Genomic DNA, 22,428 nt, shown 5'->3' on the forward strand with positions numbered 1-22,428 from the left:
CAGTGCACATTAAGAAAAATTAATCCTCAGTAGTTCAATCATTTTTCTTGACTCGGTGGGTAAACACATCATTGAACTTATTTATTGAACAGACTTCATACTCACCACCCAGCGGATATTATAGTGTGTGTATACTGTTTAAAAAAAAACAAAAAAAACTTTTGATAAACACCCTGACCAGATAACCAACTGACAAAAAATATGCACGTCATACTAAACTCTAAACGGTTATTATCTTTGTAAGATACAATTTCTTCCTCAGTTTTGTTTTTGTTATTTTTTTCCAGTATATTTTTAATATATAATGTATACTTGTGAAGATCATTATTTACATAATACATACAGAAATATATTACACGTCCATATTGAAACTATGACAGAAAAAGACTGGAGATAAATTACTAAATACACATCATTTGTTTATTAAAAATAAATCACATCACTCTTTTCTGCTTCAATTCTTCATAAACTTTCTTTTAGTTAAAGACCTGTGTGAAGAGACATTGGCTCTGCTACAAGAATGACTGCTGCCCAGCTATTTGAAGAAGTGCTCTCAGCTGTTGTGCCCAGTCATAAGAATTGGTATGAACAGTTGTTGTACAATTGGAAGCCGACTGCCAGCTGTCCATTAATGAATGACTACCACGTGCATGCTTGGAAATGTCTGTTTCACATGCAGGTCTTCCCAGAGAGCATATAAAACAGCCTATGTGCTACAGTGTCCTTTAAAATGGCATTCCCCCAGTGATCTGTCTGGCAATCTGCTCTTCTGTACTCTCTTCCTTCCCCTTTTCGCGGTCTTTATTCCACTCCTTGAGGCCGTCAGGAAGTGACGTATCTTCATCAAGGCTACCTGTGCCCTCAACAAATTCTTCATAGGTTGACTTTTCAGCAAATGGCCTCTTCCCTAATAATTCAACCATGTCGTTCTTATCAAGCACTTCCTTTTCCAACAGCCTCATTGCAACCTGAACAAGAAGCAAAGATCTTTTGTTAACACAGTTCAAGTAGGCTAGACATGTGACGTTTTCAAAATTTGTACAAGGAAACTGTAAACGTCACGGGGTAACACCGGTCTTCAAAGTTATTACATGAAAATGAGCCAGAAACATAATACAAAAACTTAAAAGGAAACATTTTGGTTGCAAATGTTAGACAATGAAATCTACATTATTTTCATAAAACAATCCCTCACATTATCCAACACATACTGCAAGTAAACAGCCTCACAGTGTGCCTCATGGTTTTTGTATGTAATGACTCAATACTAAAAATACATTTATTTAAAAGTCCAACCCTAAGTATGAACTATACTTACTAATAGCCATCCATCCATCCATTTTCCAACCCGCTGAATCCGAACACAGGGTCACGGGGGTCTGCTGGAGCCAATCCCAGCCAACACAGGGCACAAGGCAGGAACCAATCCTGGGCAGGGTGCCAACCCACCGCAGGACACACACAAACACACCCATACACCAAGCACACACTAGGGCCAATTTAGAATCGCCAATCCACCTAACCTGCATGTCTTTGGACTGTGGGAGGAAACCGGAGCGCCCGGGGAATACACGGGGAGAACATGCAAACTCCACGCAGGGAGGACCCGGGAAGCGAACCCAGGTCCCCAGGTCACCCAACTGCGAGGCAGCAGCGCTACCCACTACGCCACCGTGCCACCTACTAATAGCCATGTGATCTAAATTTACTAGAAAGGTCAGTGCAATTCACTTTGAAGAGTATAGCCATGAATGCTAGAAAACAAATGATGATGAATGAATGCTGTTATCTTTTAGCCTCCATACAGCCAAACTCATTTATGCCACTTTTTGAGCAGGCGACTTAGATATCAGATATCAATTCCATTCCAACCAGTCACAAACGTTTTAAAAAGTATTCTCCTTTATACTCAATTTTTAAATCATACAGTTTAAGAAAATGTAAACATATATTTTCTCCTGAATGAACAGCCATCTATCTATCCATCTTCACAACCAGCCTATTCACTTGTACTGTGTTTGTGTCTCACTATTATTTCGTCTCACTGTATGATACAATACTGTGAGTAGAAGGTATGACAATAAAGCCACCTGACTTATTTTGATGCTCACGGTAGTGTTATTCCAGGTATTCCAGGCCTAGGGAGTGGCAGGATCCAGCTCTGAGCAAAACACCAGTCTGTCACAAGGCTCACTCATGAATGCTGTGAGACTATATTCTCTTATACAATACCTGACAAATTTTGAGCCACAAATCAATCAAAGCCAGACATCTCCGAGTACTCCACTTTCATTTACATCTCATGCAAAAGCCACAAGGACACATAAAAAATATGCAAGCAGTGCAGCACAGAGGCTGGTACCAATCCAAATGACCTCCACTCCTGAGAAGAGGGGCAGTAGTTAGGGCCACTGCTCAGATGTTCCAACTAAGCAGAAATAAACAAATAAATAACGGCTTAAAAATGAGTTTTAGGCGCAACAGATAAGCTGCACTGTGACATTATTTGTTATTATTGCAAAATCTAGAAATGAATAGTTCAGTCAGTAATATCATACCACATTGACAGAGGTAAAACCACTTCAATAAAAAAATTAAGTACATATAAGAGGCAACGTGACACCTAGTGCTGATACCAAATGGCTTCAAGATCCTGGGTTCAAATCTCAGGCCTGGTTGCTATTAGTATGTAGAATGCAAGTTCTTCCATTTTTACCCCACACGTATTCCAGTTTTTCTTAGAATTTACATTCAAAAAATTTACATTACATTCAATAACTTTCTCTACTAATTCTTCAGACAAAACGGATACTTCTAATAATAACTCAAATAAACATCTCTTTTTACAACTGCATTCCACAGGTATCTGATGCTATAAATTGCCAGTTACCAAAGGAAACCCATGTAAAAAAAGCAAGGTTAAGGGTGAATGTTGGTGGTTTTACCATATTTCATATTATACATGTGACAATTTGAAGTCACACACTGATCTGAAAAAGAAAAACATGCATCATTAGAAAGAGTGATTTCCTTCCATAAAAGGACACTTGGCTGATTGTCTCAGAAACAAAATCAAAATGATCATTTGATAGTAAATAAGGTGATTGGCAAAAAAAAAGAAATATATATCAAATACATACAAAAATAAATGATACATATAATACATACAATACATAAATTATATACAGTAGATTCAGAAAATATTTGGACCCCTTAGCTTTCTACACACTCTATTCTGCTATAGATTTAATTTCAAAACGGACATATGCATAGATAGATAATGATATCTGAATTAGTAAATTAATAAATATGATAATGCTTCTTTATAGATGCTAGGATCCTGAGGACAAGTTGATCTGACAATTCGAGGATTGAAAATAAGTCATCTTCTAACTTTACACTTACTTTTTCCACCTCAGGTTTTTTTTCTTTCAAAAGGTTGTGTGTCCTCTCATAGGCAGTGTTGATGAGAATTCGTACTTCATCATCAATTAGTCTAGCCGTGGCTTCACTGTAGGGTTTCTCCAGCACCAGGTCTCCTTGTCGTGGAAGGTCAAATGAGACTTGACCTACTTTTTCATTCATTCCGAACTGCACAATCTGAGCATTAAGACATTAAAAAAAATCTTATATATAATTTGCCAGTCTACTCACTCACTCACTCACTCACTCACTCACTCATGTCTGTCCGAAGCCGAATGCGTGGTCGCCTTCTGTGCACGTCCGAAGCCGAATGCACAGTTGCATTCTGCGCAGCTGCCCGAAAAACCTTACGAGACCGACATTGCGGCAGGCGGCGGATTTACGGCCGCAAAAATTCAAAGAGAAAGGCGACTTCAACCAACATCGCGGCAGGCGGCGGATTTACGGCCGCAAAAATTCAAAGAGAAAGGCGACTTCAACCAACATCGCGGCAGGCGGCGGATTTACGGCCGCAAAAATTCAAAGAGAAAGGCGACTTCGATTAAAGCTGTAGAGGCCTGAAAGGCAATTTCGACTACAGCTCCAGGCCTAATTATGCATTCATTCAATACACCTATATCAGGTTTGTGATGCTTATACTTACTACTATTGCACTTATGCCCGTTTCATCTTACATTGTCGAAACTGACTCTTTGTCTAGTGTATGTATATATATATATATATATATATATATATATTTATATATAATGCATACTGCATATGACATATACAAAAAGTGTTACATTTAGCAAGAGTTTTACCCTCTACATTATCGTTCACATGACATTTATAATTCTAGAACAAACTACTTTTTTCTGTTCCTGACTTTCATGAAACTTTTTTTACAGACCTGTGCATAAGCGCTCTGTGTGACCTTCCTTAAGTCATCTTGGGCACCAGTGGTTATGCGTCCAAAAAATATCTCCTCAGACACTCTTCCTCCAAGGGTCATGCACATCCTGTCAAGGAGCTGCTCTTTGGTGTACAGATATTGTTCCTTAGGCAAATACTGGGCATAACCCAACCCTTTTCCACGAGGGATTATAGAAACCTAAGGATTAAAAAAAAACCCACAATATTTACTTTTTTTTGCTTTAGCTAGGAGTAATCTAGGCTCACCACTCACAAGCTGAAGGATGACATTTGGATGCAATGCCTGTCAAGCAACATAGAAGAGAAGTTGGATTCATGAAAACTGGACGCTGCTAGTGGAATCTGGCTCTTGATATGTGGATCATACTAACTCAATGCTCATTTAGGACACTGGAAAAATATTGGCAGAGCAATGATTACAAAAGCAGGCACCTCAAACAAGGGTGGTCTCTTTCTTACTTTGCAGAAGCTCCATAGGAAAGGCTCTGATTGGGTGTGTGGATAGTCACAAGTACCACACTATGTACAATAAAGTTGGAGTTTTCTCTTTTGGGCCACCTCAAAGCAACTTAAGGATGCAGAGAAGAAAACGTTTCCTACTGTTTGCCTTTCCGCATCTTTTGAAGAGAATAAATTTCATGGTTGAAAGTCATCCACCTGCAGACTTTGTAGTCCTACGGGAAGACTTTAATGCTCATGTGGGGAATGTGAGAGATACATTTTTACTGCATTTGTATGGTGGCACATTTTGAGGTAACACCATTTTTTTTAACTTGAATTGTTAAGTACTTGACTTGACTCTTAGTAGGTACAGCTAAATGTGAAATTCTCAACTCTAATCCCTCACACTTAATACTGTACTTTTGGATTTTGTCAAGTGTTTACAGGGAGTTTTTTGTGTAGTTATGTATTTTGTGCACACTCAATGTGTTTTTTTAATGAATTATTTTAAAAAGGAATAAAAATCAGACAGCCCAAAATTATCATATTTATAATTTACAAAAATTACAAGCAGTAAAGAGGACCAGGCTACACTTTGCAGCATTGGCTTTATATTAGTGGGGGCAGACACTAGAAGATGTTGGGGGGTCTTGACCTAAAGTTTGGGAAGCCATGATTTAAGCTATTTAGTTACTGATGGCTAAGACAGACTACATTTATGACAATTTCTTTTGATTTAAAGCTCTCCCAGATGGTAGAAAAGACACAATTGTTGATACTTGCAAACTTCACAGAAATAATACAGAAGGAGGACAACTTTGGCTTATCACTTAAGAGGAACTGTTAAAAGATCTAATGCTAGGCAGTAAAATCTGCAGCAGAATATAATCCACGAATGTACAACTTGATTTATATTCATGAATGAAACTAAACTATCGCTATATATTGCAAAATAAATCGCATCAGACTGCAGGCCTCTAAATACAGCTGAAGATACACGGCTGAGAGACGTCACTCAGCAAGGTCTGAAAATTCTTTGTTGTTTGATGTTTAATGCTCCACATCAAAATGCACAGTATAATGTATCTTGCAGAAAAAAAGATAAAAATAATCTCAGACTTTTTTCAGTTCACATGAATTACTCTTGATGTGCGATTTGTACATAAGGCATGAAAGGCTGGCCGGGTGGCTTAGTGATTAAGGTAATGAAATCCTAACCACAAGACAAGTCAATTCAAAACATCATATATGACTGCTTGGAGGATGTGATGCTCCTCTGAATATTATATATGCTTTCCAAAAAATGTGCTCAAATAAAACATTTCTGGAGCTTACCCTGCTATCCCCTTCTCTACATGTTTTTATAGTTGTAGTTGTAAGGATGAAGTTGTACCTTAAGTTTAAGCCATCAAGAAAATTCCCATACATACAAAAAACACAATGTATAAACAATGTTGGTTTAAGTATTCATTTAAAAATGAAATACTGATTTACATATGAATGGGTTCTCACTTCTGGCTTAAGCGTTGTTGAACGTTCTTTTAACTGTTTATGCACAACACTGGATTCAGGAGAAAATAAATTAAATACACTGTGGTTAGACTTGTTTATTGACTTAAATTATGGTCTTAAATTATGCAAACACATTTCAGAGATAGCTCCCATAGGATGTAATTTTGTTTTTGTTTTTTTAAACAAAGTGCATAGGAATATTCTATAGATGGAAGTACAGACAAGATGTAGCAGACCCAATCTATAAAATACAAAAATGGTATTTTCTTTCAAAACATGTGTAGAATTTATATGAATGTATAAACAATTTAAAAGGTAAAGAAACAGCTTACACTGCGGCACAGTGGTAGTGCTTCTGCCTCGCAGTTAGGAGACCCGGGTTCGCTTCCCGGGTCCTCCCTGCATGGAGTTTGCATGTTCTCCCTGTGTCTGCGTGGGTTTCCTCCCACAGTCCAAAGACATGCAGGTTAGGTGGACTGGCAATCCTAAATTGCCCCTAGTGTGTGCTTGGTGTGTGTATGTGTGCCCTGCGGTGGGCTGGTGCCCTGCCTGGGGTTTGTTTCCTGCCTTGCGCCCTGAGCTGGCTGGGATTGGCTCCAGCAGACCCCCGTGACACTGTAGTTGGGATAATGGATGGATGGAATATTACTTACAGAAATATCATATTACACTAAAACCCTCTGATAAAATACCAGTTAGTTAAGAAAGCACTGCTACAAATAATAATAAAGTCTATCACCTCTAAGTTGGTTTAACCAAGAAAAAGTGACAGGACCTGTGCTGCCTGTTAGATGTCTGGTCCAGAGGTTAAATATTTGGTCACCGTGTCATTTAAGGAAATAAAAGATGCATGTCGGAGTGCAGGCTGTAGTGCTGCATATTTTTGGTATGCTCCCTGTGGCGCTAGCTAGCTAGCTAGATAGATACTTTATTAATCCCAAGGGGAAATTCACATTCTCAAGCAGCAGCATACTGATACAAAAAACAATATTAAATTAAAGATTGATAATAATGCAGGTAAAAACAGATAATAACTTTATATAATGTTAACGTTTACCCCCCCCCCCCCGGGTGGAACTGAAGAGTTGCATAGTTTGGGGGAGGAATGATCTTCTCAGTCTGTCAGTGGAGCAGGACAGTGACAGCAGTCTATCGCTGAAGCTGCTCCTCTGTCTGGAGATGATACTGTTCACAGGATGCAGTGGATTCTCCATAATTGATAGGAGCCTGTTGAGCGCCCGTCGCTCTGCCACAGATGTCAAACTGTCCAGCTCCATGCCAACAATAGAGCCTGCCTTCCTCACCAGTTTGTCCAGGCATGAGGCTTCCCTCTTCTTTATGCTGATTCCCCAGCACACCACTGCGTAGAAGAGGGCGCTTGCCACAACCGTCTGATAGAACATCTGCAGCATCTTATTGCAGATGTTGAAGGACGCCAGCCTTCTAAGGAAGTATAACCGGGTCTGTCCTTTCTTATGCAGAGCATCAGTATTGGCAGTCCAGTCTAATTTATCATCCAGCTGCACTCCTAGGTATTTATAGGTCTGCACCATCTGCACACAGTCACCTCTGATGATCACGGGGTCCATGAGGGGTCTGGTCCTCCTAAAATCCACCACCAGCTCTTTGGTTTTGCTGGTGTTCAGGTGTAGGTGGTTTGAATCGCAACATTTAACAAAGTCATTGATTAGGTCCCTATACTCCTCCTCCTCCTGCCCATTCCTGATGCAGCCCACGACAGCAGTGTCGTCAGCAAACTTTTGCACGTGGCAGGACTCTGAGTTGTATTGGAAGTCCGATGTATATAGGCTGAACAGGACCGGAGAAAGTACAGTCCTCTGTGGCGCTCCTGTGTTGCTGACCACAATGTCAGATGTGCAGTTCACAAGATGCACATACTGAGGTCTGTCTTTAAGTTAGTCCACGATCCATGCCACCAGGTATGAATCTACTCCCATCTCTGTCAGCTTGTCCCTAAGGAGCTGAGGTTGGATGGAGTTGAAGGCGCTAGAGAAGTCTAGAAACATAATTCTTACAGCACTACTGCCTCTGTCCAAGTGGGAGAGGGATCGGTGTAGCATACAGATGATGGCATCCTCCGCTCCCACCTTCTCTTGATATGCAAACTGCAGAGGGTCAAGGGCGTGTTGAACCTGTGGTCTAAGGTGGTGAAGCAGCATCCTCTCCATGGTCTTCATCACATGTGATGTCAGAGCAACAGGCCGAAAGTCATTCAGCTCACTAGGACGTGATACCTTTGGGACTGGGGTGATACAAGATGTTTTCCAAAGCCTCGGGACTCTCCCCTGTTTCAGGCTCAGGTTGAAGATGCGCTGTAGAGGACCCCCCAGCTCCGATGCACAGACCTTCAGCAGTCGTGGCGATACTCCATCTGGACCCGCTGCTTTGCTGGCACGAAGTCTCCTCAGCTCTCTGCTCACCTGCGCTGTTGTAATTATGGGTGGGGATGTCTCTCCTATGCTGGTATCAGCAGAAGGATGTGTGGAGGGTGCAGTAGTCTGAGGTGAGAGTGAGAGTGGGTTAGGGTTGTCAAACCTGTTAAAGAAGTTGTTCATTCGGTTTACTCTCTTTACGTCTCTCTCGATGGTGGCACCCCGCTTCGAGCTGCAGCCAGTGATGTTCTTCATCCCATCCCACACTTCCTTCATGCTGTTATTCTGCAACTTCTGCTCCAGCTTTCTCCTGTACTGCTCCTTCGCCGATCATCGCTAGGGTGCTTTCTCATTTTCTTGCTAGGGTGTGACCTTGTCTTTTGCTTATGCTGGGCTTCTCCTCTTACAAAATTGGTTTTGTCCACAAATACACTAACTTTAGCAATGATTTCTCAAAACTTACTACTGGCATTGGTTGGACTGAGCTTTGCTTTTGCCAAGCTTGTGATCAAACAGAACTAAGTAAGATGGTGCTGTTTTCTGTCAAGTTGGTGAAACCTATCATGCTGCATTGAGACTACAAAGTGTTCCAAGGTAGACTAAACAAATTCAACTTGACAATTATAGTTTGACAAATATAAACCAACTTAACAAACAAAAACACTTTATTTTATTTTTTTTTTTAAATCAGACAGAAAGGTTCTAAACAAGAAAAAAAATGCCGGTCCTTGTTAGTTTGTTCAAGGGCACAGAAATCTTTAGTTTAATGTAGTATCCTCATTTAAAACAACACAGAGCAGAATGTCTCTGCAAAAGCAGCTTCATGAGTGCATATAAAAAAGGAAAGGGTTAATGTCAAAATAAAATAAAGCACTGCTTATAATTAAGAGTAAGAGATGTGCAAAGACAAACAGATCTGATCTGCCTATGTCAATGTTTATAACAATTGTCTTGTAAATTCTGCAAGATGAACCAGGTTAGAAGTGGAAAATAAACCTGAATAATAAAGTCACTAGCAGGAACAAGAGTGAAATATGCCAGACACCAGGCAATACTTTTGTACCAACAAAAATATTGGTCAGTTGCACACTATGACGAAATGAAAAGGGAGATGCTCTTCACAAAAGCTAACTGGCTTTTAGAGAACTTGGACGGTTTTTATATGGTGGGCAGGACTGAGCTCATTCTTTTAGTGGAAAATGTGTCAGGGCATTGAAGTTCAAATTCAAATACCAGGTTATTCTTTAAGTGCAAAAGGGAAAAGAAAGAGCCTTCAATTAAATGATTTTGTATTTAAATTACAGACACTGTTTAAAGGGAAATGTCAGACCTTGTAAAAATGTGTAAATCCTTGCATATAATATAATACAAACTGTAAGTTAACTAATCTGAACTCACCTTTAGCAAAGGATCGGCATGTTCCAAGAACCATCCAGCAACTGCATGCCCTGCCTCATGAAAGGCTACGGTCTTTTTTTCTTCTGGTTGAAGTACCTGAGTCTTCTTTTCAAGACCTGTACATTTTAAAAATTTGAATATTTCACTGTTTTGTTGTTATTTTGACCAAACACCAATACTATTCACTCGGCATTACTTTTTACTTGTTTTACTGAAACAAATACAAATTTAAATAGATTAACTTTGTCAGAACTTGACTCAAAGTAGACTTCCACTGTTTAATTATGCTGTGAAATTTTCTAGTATTTTATAATATTGTCATCTGAACTACTAATTTATAATGTAATATTGTATATCAGAAATTTACAGTATTTATTAAAATATATTTAAAAACAAGGTAAACCTTCCAAAGGGTACATGCACATTCTTACATGAGGCACAAGTCTCTCGCAGAGACAATTAACATACCTTTTTATTTTTTCTTTTAAAGAATACATTTTTGTAAACTTTGATCATTTGTCCAATGGTGCAACTGATGTTAAACAAGCAAAAAGTTTTGTTTTGTGTCCATAATAATAAAAGCTTCAAGTTAGTTAACCATCATAGAAAAAAGGAATCCTATGCTACTATGGTTTTCACCCATTATTATTTTTTTTTCCTTTTTAGGGATTATTTGTTTACAACTTTACTTCTTTAGTCCAAGGAGCTACAATGTAGTTCAGTCTGGATTTAGGCATCACAAAACAGTAAACTTTGGCTTATCCGGGTGATGCCCAGAAGTATGCCTGGAAGTTCAAGATTTGATGTTAAAACGATTTGAAGAATCTGATATATCTAATTAAAGTGCTCAGTCATAAGCAGTGATCAAGTACCTTTATTTATTATTATTATTATCATAAAAGATCAAAAAGGGAAAGTCATTTACCGAAGTATGAAAATGTTTTTGATCATCTGGTTTGAAAGTGAAAACACTTATTAAAACATGACAAACATCAATGAAGAATATTATGATCGAATTATTAGTTCTAACAGGCCAAAATACTAAAGACAGACAAAAAAGTGAACTGCAACTATGTGACATTTTGCCAATCAAGTGAACTATCATATAGTTAAAAATGAACCCACCATCTATACTTCCAGTTTGGTTTAAATGACAAATACATCCTTATACTACTGATAACAGTTTATCTTAAATACAAAATATCAGTCTATTATACAGTATTATACACTATATTATATTGTACCATGTTACAATCATCCCTCTTTATCTGCTTTTTCCTTATGTAATTTTTTGCTATAATGGCTCATTTTTTATATAAGAAATTCTATATCTGGACTGTTTTATCTTTATAACTCACTTTTAATTTAAAGCACTGCTAAAATATTTTTAAAGCCACACTGCACTATGGGAGCATAGCCTTGTGACACAGCATCTACATAGCAGTTTTCTCTCGGCTGCTCCTGAATACATCACCAGTACCAATATGCTCTGAATGAGCCACATCTGATAGTCGTGCGGCTTTGTTCACTTGCGCAGTGACTGCATTTATCACTAAATATTTATGTAATTTAGAAAAATGGCACCACCAAGTAGCTAAAATGAAAGCAATTGAAAAGGTACACTGTTCTATTGACAAGATTTAATAACATACATTAAAACTAATGCGAGATAAACATCATAGAGGTATTTAGCATGGCTTTTTTAAATAAAAAAAAATACTGCAAGCCTTTAGCTGACACTAAATAGATACAAAAGCAAGCTATAAAGACTACTTTGTCTTTCTTCACTTGGCAATCTATCAACTAACATTAAAAACCATTAAAAGTTGAAAGGGTAAAGGTAAGAACAAAACAGCTTGAGTTTTGAAGAATTCCAAAATTATGCAAATATCAGACTACAGAGCACTACCTTTAGAATACTGAACAAACCAAACTGTGATTTTAGATCTTACAGTATAGTATGACTTAAAGGCCTGGGTTTAAGATGGAGGTGCAAGAAAAAAAATATTATGATACAGGCAGATGCTCAAGATCTATTCTTAATTTATAAATGTTGCTGTCTGAGGACAAACATTCAATATAATACAAAAGAATAATAATGTAAACAAAAAAATGTACACTGTAAAGAAAAATCAAAAAATAGTTTTTACAGTTTTTCAATATTGTTATCATCCCATGTTAAATACTTTTCATGCATAAATACAAAGATATTCCAAGCCTCCACAAAACTAATTTGATGAAGATATTCACTAACTCATTGTTAGACACTGAGTTATATTAGAATATGTAGTCCTGATGTAGCACACTGACTGCAATAACTAAAACTTTACAGCCTTCCATTTTAAAAGTTAATATACTTTGCCTTCATCCTCTTATGCATCAAACACTGTAAAACATGTCTGCAATTTAATTGATTTTTATTAGAAATTACATACCTCCTATTACTCGCTCTATAGCTTGTTCAAAATGCTTTTGGTTAATAGCATCAGAAAGATGTCTGGCAGCAATCAGTGCAGCTTCATTGCATACATTAGCAATGTCAGCACCTAGAAAAATAAATTAGCCCATTTATTTCTAAAATAGAGCACGCAAAAGTACAAATATACAGACAAAATAAATGCTTGGAAAGTTCTTCAAGCTGAATTTTCAAATTCTAAATTTGTAAATCATTTTAACTGTTGCCAAAATGAAATGAAATGTTTTTCAGGTTGTATTTGTATCTTTTTTAAAACTGGCCAATTCTCCACATGTATAAGCTACTTCAATGACTTTATTAGTGCAGAAAAAAAAGTGCTCATTACTAATTCTCCGCCAGCCAGTGCTTTTAGATCAAAGTATATAATTAAAATTTTTGCACCCGAACATAACAATATCTAAAAATGTATCAGCACACTGTACTTTCAACTTGAAAAGAGTGATAACAAGTGTATTATAAGCCATGTATAAAGTAAAAATTTGACAAAATGAAGAACAATTCAAAAACATGTTTAAGGTGGCTTGGATCTAGTAAAGTGGATATATTGAAAATAGCAAGACAGCTATTTGATGACGGACTTATGTATTAATTAATACATTGCTTTAATTTCTGCAAAGTTTGGAAGATGAAAAAATGTCAATTTGCTCATGTTGGAATTCTGGTCTGCTTGCTGAAAACATCTGTGTAAAAACACTAATCCTGATCTGGGACAGACTGTAGGTTTATAGTATGTGGGGGCTAGAAACAGGAATCATAAAACAGAGAGTTGGTATGCAGAAAGAAATATCTTTCATTTATCAGCTTGATGGTTTTTGGTACTCCAGGTTTGTTTCCTTTAACCTACTAATAATAGTAATGCTGCTCTTCATACAAACGACATTTGGCTGAACATAATCTGTACTTTACTGACCTGAAAATCCTGGTGTTAATGCCGCCATTTTCCTGGCTAAGCTCTCTTTGTCTAGACTGGATTCAACCTTTAGAGGTCTTAAATGAACCTTGAAAATCGATGCTCGTCCTTTAATATCAGGGGGACCTGTTCGAGATAGGGTGGGGGAGGCCAGGAGAAAAGCAAAAGTTTATTGTGAATTCTTATTTTTTAGTAACACATTTAAATTTTAAATAAAACAGTAAATATTATTCAGTATATGAAATATATTCATCACTGCTCACCAATGTAAATCTGTCTGTCAAATCTGCCTGGCCTCATTAATGCAGGATCCAAAATATCTGGCCTGTTGGTTCCAGCCAAAACAACAACATTGGTTGTTGTATTAAACCCTTTAAAAGCATACAGGAAAAAGAAATAATGTCAAAAAAAGCAAAAATGGTTTCATGTTACTTTGTACAATCATTATACGTACATTAAAATGTAATAAAACAGAAAAAGCTTTCTACAGAAGCACTATTCTTTTTTTCAGTCATTGCAACACAAGAGATACCAAATAAGATAATTAAGCCTGGAATTTACACAAGTTCAAACATTACGTTTAGCTTGCCTCTGGCATATTAAAATTAACAGCAAACAACGTCACCTTCAGACTGTAATAATGTTGACTGAGAGCATATGATAATGAACCTTTCTAAGAAGAGAAAACCATCTTCCATGCAGTTTCTTAAAACGTTCCTAGGAAAACATGGATTGACAATTCCTGTTCTGCTTGTTCATTCCTGTAGGTCATGCCACAATAAAATGTTGCCAAAACAACAGCATTATGTATTCTATTTTTTGTGGGACCAGTAAGACAGCAAATAAGCTTTTCCAGATAAAAAAATAAGGAAAAGAGTTCCCAAGTAATTATTATTAAGGCATCATTTTCATTAAATTTTTAATGAAGACACTTAGATGGATTCATTTGTTAGATATTTCAGAGGGATTTGTTTCTTACCATCCATTTCTACCAGCAGTTGGTTTAAAGTGTTCTCTTGTTCACTCTGTCCTCCGAAATTCCCACGACCTCGCTTTCTCCCTACGGCATCAATTTCATCAATAAAAAGAATGCAAGGAGCATTTTTACGGGCCATGGCAAACAAGTCACGAACCTGGAAGTATAAAATATTAGTTAAAATGAAAAAATAATAAAATTAGACACTTAAGTCTAATACAGCAAGACATGGCCACAGAACCCCTTATATAAATAAATGGTAAGCATTTTATCATACCAAATATTCACCAGAAAAATATAAATAGCAATGAAATGTTTAATGTTGCTCATTTATTCTAGATCTATTGCTAAAGAGTTTATTACTCTAAATGGTCATCAATGAGATTAGTAACTGACCAGAACTAAAAATCACTTTATAAGCTAGACATTTTTAAATTGACCGGCACATTTCAAGAGTTCTGTATTACTCTCACAAACACAATATTGATTATATCAACTTTTGTTAAAAATGAATGCCTTTAGCTTGTAATAAGCATCAGAAATGTTATGACTGAAAAAGTTATCATTACCCGAGCTGGACCAACTCCAACAAACATCTCAAGGAATTCAGAGCCATTTACTGTGATGAATGGAACATTGGCTTCTCCTGCAGTGGCTTTAGCCAACAACGTTTTTCCAGTCCCTGGAGGTCCAGTAAGAATAGCACCCTATAAGGGGGATCTTTTTAAATACAGGTTTTACTAATAAGTGTGGTTTGCAAGCACAGAGATTCAGAAAGTGTCCAGCTATGGATTTATAATAATAAAAAATTAAGACCAACATTACACATGATAAATGGAAAAAAAAACATAAATGAAAAAAAAACATAACTTGAAGAAACAATAACAAGCAGCTTAATTTATTTAAAAAATAAACAGAGAATCCATGTAAATGTAGTAGAACATGAAAGGATGAAAGCGTGACTTTCTTGAGCTTTAACATGTAGTCCTACATTCTATACTATACAATCTTTTTTTTCAAACCATAAAGATTGAACTATGGTGTCATTCTTCCTAACACTGAGCATGATGACAAACATGTTAAAGCTAAACTGACTGAAAATGGTAACTTTAAAGTAGCAAAATCAAAAACTAAAACATTGAAAGTATTCTGACTAAATGCACATTATTATACAAAACAATAATTAAGTATATTTATTAAAGTTATACAAGCAAATGTTGCAGTGTGTATGAAATGTTCTGTCCAGAACATAGGTTTAATGTATTTTTTATAAAATAAGAAGTACTAGAAGAGCATTCTATTAAAATCCACTTTATATTTAACTTTACAATACAACAAGCAACAAATCTGATGTAGAAATTTTCCAATCTAAACTGGGCAAGATATTTTAGGAAGACAAGTATTGTACATCTGTCAAATGGCTTAAAACAGTTATAAAAAACTAAACTAGAGCAGGACAAAAGTGTTAGCTATTAATATAGGTATGTCTTACCTTTGGGATTTTGGCTCCCAAATCCTGATATTGTTTGGGATTTTTGAGAAAATTTACAAATTCCATAATTTCCAATTTGGCCTCTTCACATCCTGCAACATCTTTGAACTTTACATCAATCTCATCTCGCAGTACTTTGGCAGTTGTTTCCCCAACACTGAACAGACCTCCCATTCCGCGGCCTGAACGTCCACCACCCATAGGACCCCTCCGTAGAGTGTATAGGAGGAAGCCAATTATTAATGCAGTTGGAAACAGGCTCAAAAGAAAGGAGCTGTGGAAATGTATAAAAAAAATGAGAATATGTAAGACAAATATGAAATATATGCCAATAGTGATTTATTAAATGAGTAAATGCAAAAAATGCATTTACTTAAACACTTCACACATGAAAAATTAAGGAAGCTGCTTCCAAACCTTGCAGATTTTGGTACATTAAAGTTGTTAGTTAGATTCTGGATACTACATTATTAAACAAGCAATTCACTTAGGATTTACATAAATAAATTTATACACTTGTTCATTTTATCAACATTTTGCAAATGACCAGCTTAATTAGGACTGCTATATCAAAGTGTATACAATATGAATTATATATCATTGAAAAAATATTTTTCCACAGGTTTTACCCTACATCTCAGTGTGTTTCTTGTAGTGGTTTAGGAAATCAATACTTTTTCCTCTTACATGCACTTTTCCACGGTTTATCTGTTATATACTTTGAAGGAAGACCCCAATAATCTTTTTTAATTTTTATTTCAGCTAAGAGTCTGACAGAAGGAATAATAGTCTTCAGCATGAGCCTTTGGTGATGTGAAAGGTTTTAATATGGATTCACAAGCATGTTAACAATATGGAGTTTTTCTTGCATATGCTAAACATTTGACTAACTGCAATATGTCTCACATTAATGTATGAAAAACTGTTCTTACCATGTTTTACAGAGGTTTTCTCACACAATTTTTAATAGCCTTCCCATTTTAATTACATAAAGTCAGGGAGCAAAATAATCTACTAATTACTTGTTTAATTTCTTCTGAGAAACATTGTGTGTTATTACTAAAATAACTAAATAAACAAATAAACTGAAATTAAATAGATAACACATTTCTTACTAATAAAAGGAAGATTGCTGGTTAAAACCTATTTCAGTCAAGTAAAACTTGTGGGCCAGTGGCACTAAACCATAGTTTATACAAGCAAGGAAAGCAGCTGGTATTATGAAAGGAAAGTCTGATCAATGAGGCTTTCCATTTCCAGTAATGTCTAAGTGCCACCTAGTGGCTAAAGTTTTCAAAGAAAGAAAAGTAAATAAATAAATATTTAGTATTAATTTAGCAACATTTGAAGAGCAAAGATTTTTTGGATTTCAGTTCTTCCCACTGCTCATTATATAATAAGACCAGTAATGTCACTGATCTACTCTTTCAGGCGAATTACACAAAAATGGCTGCTTTTAAAGCTCCCAGCTGAAAGAACATTTTTGTTATTGTAAGAATTAAAAGGAAAAAAATAATGTTCCCTTTTAACTAGCATTTGTGTGTATCTTGTTAAAATTAACCATTGCCATACAAGATAATATAACACAGGAACTCACTCTAAAATATCTTTCACCTAATCAGTCTATATATTTTCTATTTAAAAGTTTAGAATAATTAACTAGTCCTTGGCTAGCCACATGCTAATAAATTTATTTATTCAAATTTAAAAATACACATTTATACTATTTATTACTTTTTTTGCTTCTGCAATTAATTCATCATTAAACTTTTAAAGTTACCACATTGCAGTGAAAAGTAAAATTAATACTATTAAATGGTGAAAAAATATAACAAACTGTAAAATTAAACAATCCTTTTAACAAGATTTAAGTTTATAATCATTTGCCGTGGAAAGCTAAAAACAGTGTCTTTGAGGCAAACATTTGCCTAAAAACTGAATGCTGGCAATAATGTGACTAGTTAATTGTAAGTCAGAAATATACATGAGAACCAATAAGCTCTGATGTAGAACACCAAAACATGAAAGAGATAAAATCAAAGATGAAAATGGAACAATTTCAAAATAACTGTAAAACACTTTGGGAAGATATCAAGTTGTTTATTACAAATTACACCACCCTGTTAACCCCAGCTGAATTCAGGATGTCATCTCCCGTATCATCTGAGTTTGGGGGGAAACAAAATATGTTTGCCAGAATCTTACCACAAAAACAAAAAAAATAAGTGATTTGCCATTTAGGATTATGGAAGGATGTGGCAAGTATGTATAGTATATAAATTAAATGTATTAAACAGAAACCAATATTAACATAGACATTTATCTATAAGTATTAAGGAACAGACCATTCATTAACATCCAACAATTTTATTCTAGTATAGGGTCACAGTGAATTAAAGCCAGTTCTGGCAGCAATGTAGACAAATCTCTGCCCTCATCCTTAATAAATAGGCCTTACCACAGATTTGTTACCTGATTACGCCAGACATTGTTTTACTGAGTAATAGAAAAGGAATGTAAAGCTAGGATATTACTGATAACACAGGTATAGCACAGTTTGAACTAAAAATAATAATAAAAATTAAGCCAGTGGCTTAACTAAATGTGGTACTAAAGCTGTATAATTAAAACAAAAAAGTATGATATTTTTGTCATTTAATTAAAAAAACCTTTTAATGCCCACATGAAATACACTATATTGCTGAAGTATTGGGACATCCCTTGAAATCATTGAATTCAGGTGTTCCAATCACTTCCATGGCCACTTCCACAGTGTGCAGAAGTCAATTGCTACAGACCTCTAAAAGCTCAAGAACAGTGTGTAAAGAGCTTCATGAAATGGGTTTCTATGGTCAAGCGGGTGCATCCAAGCCTTACATCACCAAGTGCAGTGCGAAGTATCGGACGCAGTGGTGTAAAGCATACTGCCACTGGACTCTAGAGCAGTGGAGATGTATCCTCTAGAGTGACAAATTACGTTACTCTGTCTGGCAATCCAATGGACGAGTCTGAGTTTGGCAGTTGCCAGGAGAACGGTACTTGCCTGACTGCATTGTGCCAAGTATAAAGTTTGGTGGAGGTGGGATTATGGTGTGGGATTGTTTGTCGGGGGTTGGGCTTAGCCCCTTAGTTCCAGTGAAAAGAACTATTAATGCTTCAGCATACTGAGCCATTTTGGACAATTTCATGCTCCAAACTTTGTGGGAACAGTTTGGGGATGGCCCCTTCCTGTTCCAACATGACTATGCACCAGTGTACAAAAAAAGGTGTATAAAGAAATGGATGAGCGAGTTTGGTGTGGAGGAACTTGACTGGTCTGCACAGAGACCTGACCTCAACCTGACAAAACACCTTTGGGATGAATTAGAGTGGAGACTGCGAGCCAGGCCTTCTCGTCCAACATCAGTCCCTGACCTCACTAATGGTTTCCAGGAAGAATGGTCAGAAATTCCCATAAACACACTCCTAAACCTTGTGGAATGCCTTCACAGAAGAGTTGAAGCTGTTATAGCTGCAATGGGTGGGCCAACTCCATATTAAAGCCTATGTATTAAAAATGGGATGTCATTAAAGTTCATGTGTGTGTAAAGGCAGATGTCCCAATACTTTTTGCAATATATTGTATGTGTTAAATCATGTGATGCTACAAATATTTCAAAAGTGTATTTATTTTCTTTAAAAATTGTTTGGCACACAACCAAACAACATCATACTACAAAAAGTATACCTGCCAATGTAATGTGGGCTGTCAAAGACTTGTAGCAGCAAATTGAAGTAATTTTTCTCCCTAGCAAGGTCAGGGAAGCTAGTAAGAATTCACAAGCAAATAAGAATGTGTAAGGGTACATACCAATACATCAAGAATACCCACTAAAGCTTCCCAGAGATATAAAAGTAAGAAAAGCACTTGAATGCCATAATAAAAAGGAGGTAGATATTTTTAAGTTGAAAAGAATGAAAAATGGAAAGGCAACAGAACCAGATGAAATACTAACAGAAGTGGTGATGATCAAATACCATGTCAAGAGGTCAAGGAGGTGCATATATGAGAGAGGAAGACCACAGATGCATATGAGGATTGTCCGGGATATATGTTAAGGAGTGAGGACTCTGGTTAACAGACAAGATCCCAGTTAGAGCAGGTCTACACCAGGAATCTTCTTTACGCTTTTATTTCTTTGATTTGGTTATGGATGCGTTGAGTCATGGAATAAAATACCAATCTCTCTGGTGCATGTGTTTTGCTGATGACATTGTGTTGTATAGCACCAGAAAAGAGGAAGTGAAAAGGAAGTTGGAAGAATGGAGAAGGACTTTGAAAGACAGAAGACTGAAGATAAATAGGAAGACACAGAGAATATATGAGGTTTAATGATGATCAGGATTTAGAAGTTAGCCTACAGGGAGAGCTAGTGAAAAGATTGGACACATTTAAATATCTAGTCAGTGGTAGCCTAAAATGGAAAATTAGATGCAGAGATAACTCATAGAGTGCAGTTTGGATGAAACAACTAGAAAAAGTTATTACAAGTATTGTGTGGGTGTGTAAGGTGGTCAAAGTGGCTTAAAAGGAGGGCAGGTGTCCAAAGAAGAAAAAAAAAGTGCTTTGTTTTTGTATTCTGTGTTCCATGTACCTGTCTGGCTGCCTTCTGTTGATCAACCATACTTAGTCGTTGTGTCCTGAATTGTTTCGTTGTTGGGGTCTGGATTGTCTTCTGTCCACTTGTGTGTGGAGGACTGATAGTGGATTCATGGCTTTCCCGCAAGAAAAGGAGCGCTCCTGAACCATCCACCCATCTTCACCTTCACAGTGTCTACCGGTAGGACTGTTTTTTCATTCTCTTTCAACATACAGATCTCTGGACTTACTATCATCATCATTTCATTACATCTGGTGCTGTTTTCCATGGACTTTGCTGTGGGGGTTGTTTGTGTTTATGTGTTTAATGTAATTTTGCCGTAGGGGGTACAGGGGTGGTATTGTTTTCATTTATTTCATTTTATTGTATTCTTAAATTGTTGTTTGATTCCAGTGTGCATTATTTTGTCTCTGTTTGTGAGTGTGTGCGGGTCGGGCCAAGGCTGGGAGCGTCCTTGGGATCTCCTACATAAAAATAAATAAATCACCGTGAATCTTAGCGGCACTGGACCAATACAAGTGGAAGAAGATGATCATAGCTGGGATTGAATGCTCACCTACTTTTAATCATATTGACTAATAATTCCAAATTGCTTCAATCTAATTGCAAGTCTTTGGATGGTAACAGGAAAATACAATTCACAAAAGAAAACCTAGGGAAAGTCATGAGATCACACGGAGGGGTGGGATTCAAAGTGCTACATTATGCAATCAATTCACCTCAATGTACGGAGACTTGCCAAACAAATGATGTATAACAATCTCATCACTCAAAACTTGGTGAAATTTAACTTGAAGAATATATTATTTCTACCAAATATTAAACAAGGGAAGCAGTTAGTACAGTTATTGGATTTACGCCAGTTGAGTCAGGATTTTCATCCATCCATCCATTGTCCACCACTTATCCGAAGTCGGGTCGCAGGGGCAGTAGTCTAAGCAGGGAAGCCCAGACCTCCCTCTCCCCATCAACCACCTCCAGCTCCTCTGGGGGGGCCCTGAGGCGTTCCCAGGCCAGCTGGGAGATATAATCCCCCTAGCGTGTCCTGGGTCTGCCCCGTGGCCTTCTCCCAGTGGGACATGCCCAGAACACCCCCCTAGGGAAGTGTCCAGGGGGCATCCTGACCAGATGCCCGAACCACCTCAACTGACTCCTCTCAATGAGGAGGAGCAGCGACTCTACTCCGAGTCTCTCCCGTATAACTGAACTCCTCATCCTCTCTAATCTCTAAGGGAAAGTCCAGCCACCCTGCGGAGAAAACTCATTTCTGCCGCTTGTATCTGTGATCTTGCTCTTTTGGTCACTACCCAAAGCTCGTGGCCATAGGTAAGGGTAGGAATGTAGATCGACTGGTAAATCGACAGCCTCGCCTTTTGGCTCAGCTCTCTCTTCATTACTGCGGATGCCGCACCGATCCGTCTGTCAACCTCCTGCTCCATTCTTTCCTCACTTGTGAACAAGACCCCGAGATACTTGAACTCCTCCACTTGAGGCAGTAATGTGTTCTCAACCCGGAGGCAGCATTCCACCCTTTTCCGGCAGAGAACCATGGCCTTGGATTTAGAGGTGGTGACTCTCATCCTCGCCGCTTCACACTCGGCTGCAAACCGCTCCAGTGAGAGCTGGAGGTTACTGTCCATGGAAGCCAACAGAATCAGGATTTTTACTAAGATTATTTTCACAGTTTGATAAATACTTAGGGGCAACAATTACATCCATAATCTTTACTTACTTAATTCTAATACAAATTTGTGAGGAATCAGAGAAAAGAACAGAAGGTATAAAACTGTTTTATGTATGCTAAACCACTGCAGAATACTAGTGTAGCAAACCCCAAAATAGTTTATGGTAAGAA

General features: G+C 37.2%; 1 protein-coding gene across 2 annotated transcripts in view; it reads right to left on the bottom strand.

Moving 5' to 3' along the window:
* Window positions 1-5: 5 nt before the first annotated feature.
* The window catches only part of afg3l2 (AFG3-like AAA ATPase 2), a 51,415-nt gene continuing 28,992 nt past the window's right edge, over window positions 6-22,428 (bottom strand). For both annotated transcript variants that reach the window (XM_028803781.2, XM_028803780.2), the window contains exons 8-17: window positions 15,934-16,207; window positions 15,011-15,148; window positions 14,445-14,598; window positions 13,729-13,836; window positions 13,466-13,591; window positions 12,515-12,625; window positions 10,080-10,195; window positions 4,313-4,513; window positions 3,406-3,600; window positions 6-968 (exon numbers count right to left, since the gene is read on the bottom strand). In XM_028803781.2, the coding sequence (XP_028659614.1) occupies window positions 726-968; window positions 3,406-3,600; window positions 4,313-4,513; window positions 10,080-10,195; window positions 12,515-12,625; window positions 13,466-13,591; window positions 13,729-13,836; window positions 14,445-14,598; window positions 15,011-15,148; window positions 15,934-16,207 (1,666 nt within the window). In that variant the 3' untranslated portion in view covers window positions 6-725. The remainder of the gene's footprint in view (window positions 969-3,405; window positions 3,601-4,312; window positions 4,514-10,079; window positions 10,196-12,514; window positions 12,626-13,465; window positions 13,592-13,728; window positions 13,837-14,444; window positions 14,599-15,010; window positions 15,149-15,933; window positions 16,208-22,428) is intronic.

The sequence above is a fragment of the Erpetoichthys calabaricus genome, chromosome 6, assembly GCF_900747795.2.
Source record: "Erpetoichthys calabaricus chromosome 6, fErpCal1.3, whole genome shotgun sequence".
Taxonomy (NCBI): domain Eukaryota; kingdom Metazoa; phylum Chordata; class Cladistia; order Polypteriformes; family Polypteridae; genus Erpetoichthys; species Erpetoichthys calabaricus.